The sequence below is a fragment of the Pteropus vampyrus genome, unplaced genomic scaffold, assembly GCF_000151845.1.
Source record: "Pteropus vampyrus isolate Shadow unplaced genomic scaffold, Pvam_2.0 Scaffold19, whole genome shotgun sequence".
Classification (NCBI taxonomy): Eukaryota; Metazoa; Chordata; class Mammalia; order Chiroptera; family Pteropodidae; genus Pteropus; species Pteropus vampyrus.
The window spans coordinates 14,843,210-14,853,421 of NW_011888800.1; the positions used below are offsets into that span (position 1 = coordinate 14,843,210).

A 10,212-nucleotide genomic window follows, 5' to 3' on the forward strand; every position below is an offset into this window, starting at 1 on the left:
TGCAAATACCCGGGAACAAGGGAAAATGGTGTAGCTGAAATGCAGGGAGTAAAGAGCACATTCCAGACCATGCGAAGTATTGGGTGCTGAGGTAAAGAATTTGGATTTTATTTTTAAAGTGATGAGAAGCCAATGGAGGGTGAAGAAAGGGAGTGACACGATCTGATTACAGTTAAAGATTACTCTGGCAGCTTTGTGGAAAATGGATTGGCCAAAAAGTGGCATCAGTGGCAACAGGAAGCCCAGTTACGAAGAAAATAGCAGTAGCATAGAAAAGAGTCTACAAATAATCACTAACAGTGAAATGATGTTTTAGGAATGTTTTATCTTTTTATCTGAATTCAGATGGGTCTAATGTTCTGGGAAAAGTCATGATCCAATCCATGGAAGAGCCAGAAAACGCTAACGCTGTCCCACCTGCCCTCTGTTCAATATTTCCTAATGCCCAATTCACGCTGAGAATAGAAAGTGTGACCTTTTCAAGGTGACGCAGAACCACCCTCTGTTTATAGGGGGTGGATAAATAAGAGGGAGGTACAGCAATCAAACGCTTCCACTTCAAAACCTTTTTCTAATCAGGATTGAATAGCATGACTCAATAAATTGACTGTCAGGTCACTAAGAAACAGATTATAAAATAATTAAGTAAGAAGTAACAAGATGATCACAAGGTCCACCACAGTGACGAGTGCAATCAATAACTTAAAAAAATCTTATTTAAAGTGACTCCCCTGTAAATAAATACATTTTGTAGAGCTGAAGTCACTCTGGGGGAAATTACAAACTTACCCCCAAAAGGTATCTCAACAGCAGCTGCTGGTCATGGCCAAGAACTGTCCCCAAAGGCAACTCTGGTCAGCATCATCAGGCCACCTGCCTAACTGTGAATGTAACATTCAAATTTTTTTTTCTTCATCTTGGAAACAATAATATAAATGGAGCCACTTTAAAATGGAGCTAGAGTTGCCGTGCCAAAGAAACTGCCTTGCATGTCTTACATCTCTAACCTTGGAATGTTAAAAATAGGGCCTAAGCAATCTTGTTTCCCAAAAAACTGTTTGCAAAGATAACAAAAAAGCAGTTATTATGGCTCTTGGGCTCATGACTACTGGACTACAAAATTAAAACATGGTTTAGAACTAAAATCACTATGTTATGTTATCTGCACTAATAGAAATGCCTTCTTTGTACTGATGTGATTATTCCCCTTCCTTTTCTCATAAATATCCACTGCCTTGTCTCCTAATCAGAACATAATTTGGGCTTTTGCTTGAATTAATAATTTCTAAATGGTTATTCTTATTGGTCTCAATAAATGCTTGTTTTGAAAGGCCTTTCATTTTTAGGTTAACACTCTCCACTCCTTAAAAAAAGGCACACCCTTCCAAAAATATTTCAGGATACATAATAACTATCATTTGTACAGTACTGTGTGGCTTGCAGAATATTTTCACATACACACAACTCGCATTTGATGATCGTTTTACAGAAAAGAAAACAGACTTAAATATGGGATTCTCTCAAGATTATTTTCTAGTATGTGCTGGATTCACAAACCCCGTCTCCTGATAAGTTCTAGGTTTGGGCGGCAATCAGACTCCTCCACTGTCATGTGCTAATGGGGAAAAGGATTTATTCCTTCTCCATGCTATTTCAGAAGAATACGTGAGATTCTATTTATAGAAAATGTCCAGAAAAGGCAAATCTATAGGTTAGAAAATAAATCTGTGGTCGCTTGGGACTGGAGAGGTGAATAGGGAGTAACAGCAATAAGCACAGGGATTTTTTTCTGGGTGGTGGAACTGTTATAAAATTGGATTCTGGTGATGGTTACACAACTTTGTAAATTTACTAAAAATCCTTGAATCGTACACTTAAGATGGGTGAATTTTGTGCTATATAAATTATTCCTCAATAAAGGTGTTTAAAAAAAAAAATACATGAGAATCTCTTAAAACTCCCAACTACTAAAGGCTAGTTTACCATACCTCTCATTACAGAAGGTACTATTTATTTATGGTTCTCTTCCCTTTGACCTTCAAGGGTCAACAATTTCCATTAGCAGCGGGGGCTAAAGTTATCATCATGAAAGATTTACATACACTTAATTTGTAACTCCCAATACTGTTCCCACTAAAATGACAATCGTTTCACCTTTTCTCAGCAAGGTAACTTCTGATAGGGGAAGTGTAGAGAAGTGACTGGGCTTAGCAGCTCATTAGAGGAGAAAGAGAAGACCCTGGGAATAAAATGGGACAGGAAATGTCTGAGGGCACTGGAAACAATTTAGCCTCTAGAGAGGGGAGAGGACAGGCAAGTTGTCAGGGGGAAATAAAAAGATGAAGAAAGTTTATGCAAATAATAAGTAACATCACTGCCTCCTACTCACTTTTAGTTTCTATACTGTTCTCTAGATGTGTTTCCGGTTTCCAAAAAAAAGTTTACAGTGACTGTCTGAAGCTGGTTACTTTCCTCTAGAGGCATGCATCTAACTAAGAAGAACAGGATTACTGCAAAACCCATAACTAAATTAGAATACTAGGTTAGGTAAGGGACATACCTAATGACTTAATGTCTCAGTGGAGATAAGCATAGCCAGGGAAATTCCAGCCCAAGAAAGTTCAACTCTGAGACCCGAACTGTTTTTAATAGTTACAGTTTCAGTTTCAGTTTCCCAGACCTACTTCTTCAAATGCTTCTTACTCAGATAAAGATGCTCATATCTAAACCTATATTTAATTACATGTAAAGACCTATTGCTGGGGGAGGGAAAAAGGGCACCAAGTACCAACTGAAGCTGCAGTCTTCTTTCTGTAGGTTGGAGAGCTAGCCTCAAATCAAACTTTGTTAATTCAAGTCAAGCAGGCTGCACCCTCTCATTCAAACTGTGCCCTGGGCCTCATTTTTAAGGGTCTGCTCAATTCCAGGGCCTAGTGACATCATACTAGTCAGGCTTTCCTGTGGATTGGATCCATACCTACGTGAGGGCCTATCATGTGCCCAACTCAGGCCTGGCTCAGAATATACAGAAATGAATCAATCACTCAAGCAGCTTGGCTTCTCAAGTAACTATAGGCTGGTGGAAAGCAGTAGCTGATAAATTCACCATGAATAAAAGAGGACAGCATGCATTATCTTGTAGCCCCAGCATTATGGGGCCTCAAATAAACCAGGCTCAACAAAAAAGTAGGTAAAAAAAATAATGAATGCCAGATATTAATAACTATGAATGACTAAAAGGCATGGTGGGAAGAGTCATTAAGATATTTTCTAAGTCACTGGCAGAAGAACTAGGTCCATCAGGTGTCAGACCTGGCCAGGTTCTTGAACGTACACATTCTTCTTTCCCATGGAGAAGCTTCCTGAATCCCTGGGCCCATCTCTAAGGCAGAGATATTCAAACGAAACAGTAAACAGGTAAGCAGAAAATGTATAGCATATCAATAAATCATCTAGAATCCAACCATTCTCACCACTTCCTTCTCAACTGCTTTGGTCCAAGCTACTATCCTCTCACCTACATTACTGCAAAGCCTGCATCCTATCTGGTCTCCCTGCCGTGGCACTCACCCATCTATCTGCACCACCCTCACCCCACCCACCACCCCACACGAGCCTATTCTCAAAGCGGTAGCCCAAGTGGCCCTTTTAATGTATAAGTCAGATCATGTCACACTTCTGCTCAAATTTTCAATTCACTCAGAAAAGCCAAAGTTCTTATAATGGCCTTCAAGGCCCTAAGTGATCCGGTCCAAATACACCCCTTTTGCATTCTAAGCACCAGCTACACTATACCTAAAACATGTCAATTATGTTCCCACCTCAGGGCCTTTGTACTACTTGCTGTTCCTTCTGCGTAGAATGTTCTCCACAGATACCTGCATGGCTCCCTCCCTTGTCTTCTTCTCAGTGAGGTCTTCCACGGCCACATCATTTTAAATTGCAGCCACTTCCACCAGCCCTCCCTATCTCCTTTCTCTGCTTAATTTTTTTTTTATTTTGCTTATCAATACCTGACATATAACAGTTTGTTTACTTACTGTCTCCACTGACTAAAATATAAGCTCCATGAGGGCATGGATTTTTATTTATTTACTAATGTATCATCAGAAAGATAGAAGCTGGAAAAAAGAAAAAAGAAAATTAGATGAATGATAAATACGTTTAGGAAAACAAGGCAGGGAAAGGGTGAGGGGCACCAGTGTAGAGAAGGGTTGAAATTTGATATAGAGTAGTCAGGGAGGTCTCATGGAGAAGACATTTAAGCAAAGACCTGAAGGCAGTAAGGGAGCAAGTCTCACAGCCAAGACCAGCTACATAATTTGTAGGGCCCAATGCAAAAAGAAAATGTGGAGCCCTTGTCCACAAATTATTAAAAACTTCAGATGGTAATAGCAAGGCATTAAACCAAGTGCAGGGCTCTTCCAAGCATGGGGCCCTGTGTGACTGCACAAGTCACGCACCCATGAAGGGTGCTTTGGAAACAAGCGAAAAGGCCATACGTATATGTATGAAGATTTCCGGGCTCCGTTTCTGGATAGGCTGATTAAGTAGGTTCAAGGTCAGCTAGAATCTTTTCTTTTTAGTCTGTCTCAGGGCATTCTCCTGTGCAGGCAAGTTTTGGGGACACATCTATTTCCACACGTCTTGGGATATACCCTGCTCCTCCTAGCTGTTGAGTACCACTCCAGGTAACCAGTTTCCAGCTTGTTCCCCTGGTAACCGAGGACTGGCAACCAGATCTCCATCTTCACTCCTTGTCAGAGTCTCTGTTCTGGGAGCCTCTTTGTATTTAAAATACTACTGGCTCTTACTAGTCTCCTCCACCAAGGGACTGAGGTCCTGCCTGGACTCCCAGCTGGGTGCTGGGGAACTGTGATAGGCAGACAGCCTCCCCTGAGTTCCTGCTCCTTTAAGTAAAATTGCAGAGCTATGCTCTGCTCTTGCCAGACATGGGATGTTCAAGTTAAATGTTTGCCTGGACTGACTCAATTTCCAGGTGCCCTTCTGTTTCAAACATTTTATCACCTATGCCTTTAAACAATAATTTAAATATGTTGATGATCTTGGCAGTCAATATTAGAAATTTAACTCACTCGACTGCTTTCTGTTCAATCAGGGCAAGTTTCCACCTAAAATCTCAATTTATAATGAGCAAATTCAGTTACTATCCATAGATATTAATTAAAGCAAGAGTATCACTTCACTGTGACAGTATGATCACTTTCACTGGTTCTACATAAATTCATAAACTATATAGTTCAGGGCCCAAAGTAAATGGTATATGTGTAGTAAACCAGTGGTTCTCAACAAAGAGTGAGTTTCTTCCCTGGGAGCATTTTGCAATGTCTGGATGGGGTAGGGGTGCTACCAGCATCCAGTAGGCAGAGCTCAGAGATGCTGCTACAATGCACAGGACAACTTCTCCCTCCGCCCGCCCCTCCCACCCTCCCGACAAAGAATTATCTGGTCCATAACATGGATAGTGCTGCAGGTGAGAAATTCTGTAGTAGCCTATTTGTGGCTATAGATTACAGTTCTCAATTCATTATACTTGAGCTTAATATCTTAAAATCAAGTCTTTATAAAAGTAATGAAAAATCTAATTTATACTTTAATGGAAAGGGATGATAAGATTATGAATAACAAGATCTATATTGCAAAAACAGAGGTTAAAAAGCATTTGATATAAGGTAGAGAACTATAGTGAGCAGATGTTCAGGAGCCCTAAGCAAGTCAAGTGAAACCATGGAGGGTGGTAGGTTACAGAGAGACTGCTCTGGGCAGGGACCAGGCAAATACTACTTCTCTGGATTTCATGGATTCCTAGGTGCAGTCACCTGGCCTAGTAGGTAAGACACACAGAAAACAGTCAGAAAAGGCCTTTCTTCTTCAGTAACCAGGATGTTACGAGAGCTCTTGACAAGATTAGGATAAAAATGAGGGTGGAAATCGTTAAGTAATGTCTAAGAAAAATGAATGCTTTATCACTATGACTATTTGAGCTGCTCTCAATGAATAAACTTACTTGGAAAATATCCTTACTTCTCATCCATCTTCTCGTCTGTAAAAAGATTAATTATACCTATCTCAAGGCTTATTAGGAAAATCAAATTGAATAAGAATAAGATGGGATAGGACAAATGCAATGCCGGCACACAGCAGGCATTCAGCAAAAGGTGGCTACTAATATTTGCCAACCCTGCTTTCCTCTGGCTTTGACCCAAACCAGGCCTCATTAATGCACATAAAAATTGTAGTTCTAAGTTAACTCCCAAGAGGGTAGAATGGGACTACCCACAGCATAATAACATTCGTACTGGCCTGCAGAGCAGGATCCCTGCTCAAAATGTTTAAACGATAGGATCTGCTAGGTAAACATATACCAGCTTGAATGTGCAAAATAGATTACTCAGTCTCTGCCATTTGTGAAGGGCCAGAAAGAGTTTCACTTTAAGAGAAAAATATAGATAGATAAGATCACCTTTCTTCCCACTGCTGTCTAAGGTGCTTCACGAAAAACATTGAAAACTGACACAGATGCAAATGCAAAAAGGCCATCGCACAGCTCAGAGTTAATTATAAGTATTTTTAATGATACAATATGTTCCCTCAGGTTTCCATGTTCTTCCCAGAGGTGTAATGCAATATGCCCAAGACAAACACACTTATAAATTTATAATAAACACAGCTTTCCAGCTCACCTAGACCACAGTTCTTGGCTGCTGCTTAGCGACAGGTGTCACATTCACAGTTGCCAGTGAGCCCAGGGGTGTAATTTCACTTCTAAATAAAGAAGCATAATCGATAGAACCAGAACATCCTGCGGGAACAACTACCATTCCTGACTCATCACAGGGCTTGTTTACACAGAAAACCAAATACTCTGCCCAAGTCCACACGTCAGACAGATTTTGAGTAAATATACACGTAATGGTATGAACGAGACTGAAATTCGGGTGAACGTGGCCCCCGGCGGTGACAAAGCCCTGGTCCTCTTTGAACTTCCTCACGCGACAGATCTGATCTGCGTCTGGGCAGGGCACCGGGAACTCGATGCACCCACCTGGGGAGGGAGCCTTGGAGGCCCCGCCTCTCCCCGCCCCACCCGCCTTCCCCCCGCTGCGGGACCAGCTTTGGCGACCACCGCTGTACCGGCACCACTCACGGAGTGAGCGCTTGGGGCTCCGCCTGCGGGGGACAGACGACAGCCTCTTCGACCCCCACTACTCACGTGCCCCGCCCCAAGCCATTCTCTCCCCTCCTCCCCTCGCCCCATCTTCCTGCGCTCCCCCAACCACCGCCGCCAGCGCAGGCACAGGAGGCCGCCCCTGCTCACCGTGACTCCGTACTTGAGCGCGATGCCCTGCAGCGTATCGCCCGCGCGGACCCGGTGCTCCACATGGCGCTCGGTGACGCCGGCGCCCAGGGGCGCCCGCACGCTGGCGGTGCTGCCGTAGGAGCGGGTCTTGGTGCGGGCCAGGCTCAGCGACAGCTCGGCCTCCTCGGGCTCCGAGCCCGAGCGCGAGCGCGGCGGCGGCGAAGGGGCCAAGGACCGGGGCGCGCGGGGGCCGTCTTCCCGCAGGGCTAGCGCGGGCGAGGGATCCGCCATGGGTCCTGCGGAGGCCGCCAGGTCGGGAAGCCGGCCAAGGGGGCGGTGCCTCCGCCCCGCCACCGCCTCTGCTTCCTCCTCACCGGGGCTGAGCCTGGCCGTGCCGCGGGGGCGGCGAGCTAGCGGCTGCGGCGGGAAGCTGCGGGCCTGTCGTGGCGCGTATCTCCTCCTCCGCGCGGCGTGAGGGGGAGCGCACCCAAGCCCGCGGCCGCGAGGGCTAAGAGCGGCCCATCCTTAGGTGTCGTCGGCCCTCAGTGTAACCCCACGCCAGGCGGACAGAGCCTGGTTAGAGCCCTGCCCTGATCGCAGCAAAACACCAAAGCTTCGCTCTGCCCCCTTTATTGATTCCCCAGCAGGCACCAGCTTTCTCAGACCTTCAAACTCTTCCATGCTACGGGTACTTCCCTCTCCCCACTCGGATGACCTCTAAGTCTATATCACAGAAAACCTTAACACGAGGTGTTACTGGAGTGTACAGCCCTTTCAATTATACCAGGAGGATAATACTTCTAAGGCCTGGTGGATGACCTCAAACTAACCTCCAGGTGTTTGCGTTTCACTCTTCATTGCACACCAGAACCGATTTTAGTCTTGGGTTGTCTTAAAAGTCTGACTCGCGACGGTCTATTCTCCTGTTCAGGATTTACTATCTGCATCCAGCTTTATTGGTTTGGTTTCCTCTTTAATATCCTGAAATTATAGCTCCCCAAAGTATTATAATTAAATCTACCAATGACCTCTTATCTGTGTTCTTCATCTGAACACCCTCTCCTCGACATTCTGGCTTGCAATAGCATTCCACAGAGTGGGGCGCATTTACTAGACTCTAATGCCCAGATTTCTGTTGTACTCTGGACAGCTCTCAAAGATGAGATACCCTGTAGGCAGGTTAGGAGACTGGAAGTTGATTCATTGGCCGAAGTTTCGATATGTTGCTGTGCTGGACAGAGGCTCAGGAGCCGAGAGAAAGGATGGGAAAGGAGCAAGCAGCCCCCACATCACCCTCCCACCCAAAAATTCTTCAGTGGTTTCCTGTGAACAACAGCATTAACATAATACACACTGGCATTTAAGCTGCTCTTTCCATTTTTATTATTCATGCTCTGGCCATACCCCATCTACAATCATCCTGTACACTCCATATGCTCTTGCCAAACAGCCACTTAAACTTGACCCTTTCCCTATCTTCATGCCTTGTATATGCTATATCCTCCACCCGTAACGCTACTCTTCTAATACTCTGTCTACATTTTTTTAAAATTTAAGGCTTATTCCAATGAGATTGTTCCTGATTCTTCCCACCTGTCCCCTTCCCCCAACTGCCCAATTGTTTCTCCAATGAATCCCAAGGTTGTCTGTTTAGCATTTAACTTGTGTTTTGTGCCATGTATTTATCACCCTATACATACTCCTGGGAGGTATAACTAAACTTTATTCACCTTTTTAACTCAGAAGTGCCTATGCTCAGAGCCTTGAATAAAGCATCAAATGTCGTTGAGATATAGTAAAAAGATCCTGAAAAAGCCCTTGAAGAGTTTACAGTCTAGTAATGAGACAGCATATAATGTCTCTTCCACTAAGAAAAGTTTACTAAAGAACCTAGAAATTTTTATTTGAAGATTAATAAACTAGATTATACGAGGTGTTATTAGGTGTTCTTTGGAAGATTCACAATGCAGAACTCCAGATTTCAATATATAGATGCTTATTAAAATACTGAAGACTCTAAAAATCCTGCAGTAAACTATTGGATTTTGCTCAACACCATTATTTCCCCAACTCATTTGACCATGAAACCCCTTTTTTCTCCAGTTTGGGAAATACTGAATTAAGGGTGAGGGGAGACAGGCCTAAATAAAGGACCAGAAAAATGACTTAGTAGAGTGGCCAGATTGGGGGGGGGAGGGGGAATGTGGATGAATGGGTGAGGGGGGAGGGGATTAAGAGATGCAAATTGGTAATTACAGAATAGTCATGGGGATGCAGAGCACAGCATGGGGAATGTAGTCAGAAGTATTGTAATAACTATGTATGGTGTCAGATGGGTACTGGATTTATCAGAGTGAACTACTTTGTAAGTTATATAAATGTCTAGACACTATGTTGTACACCTGAAACCAATATAATATTGTATGTCAACTATAATTTAAAATATAAAAATAAAAAAACATGACAAGCTAATTCTAAAGTTGATATGGAAAAGCAAAGACTCACAGAGAGCAAAGATACTTCTGAAAAATAAGGAAAGGGAAACTGCTCTAGATATCAAAAATTATTACAAATCTGTAATAGTTAGGACAGTGTAATATTGGTGCCGGGTGACCAATGGATACAAGTGGTGCACCCAGAAACAGAATCATAAATGTGTGAGAACTTCATCAATGACAAAGGTGGCATTACAGATCACTGAGAAATGATCTATGAAATATATGATGTCAGGACAATTGGTTATCCACATGATTGGATCTCTAACTCCCGCCATACACAAAATTTAATTTCAGGTGGATTACAGACTTAAATGCGAAAGATAAAACTTTACAGCATTTAGAATACTGTATAGAAAAATATCTTTATGATCTCAAGATAAGAATGAACTCCTT

General features: G+C 43.2%; 1 protein-coding gene across 1 annotated transcript in view; it reads right to left on the reverse strand.

Annotated features, from left to right (window-relative positions):
- The window catches only part of LYSMD2 (LysM domain containing 2), a 15,729-nt gene extending 7,951 nt beyond the window's left edge, over positions 1-7,778 (reverse strand). The window contains exon 1 of the mRNA XM_011355111.2: positions 7,340-7,778. Coding sequence (XP_011353413.1) covers positions 7,340-7,612 — 273 coding nt within the window. The 5' untranslated portion in view covers positions 7,613-7,778. The remainder of the gene's footprint in view (positions 1-7,339) is intronic.
- Between the last annotated feature and the right edge of the window lie 2,434 nt (positions 7,779-10,212).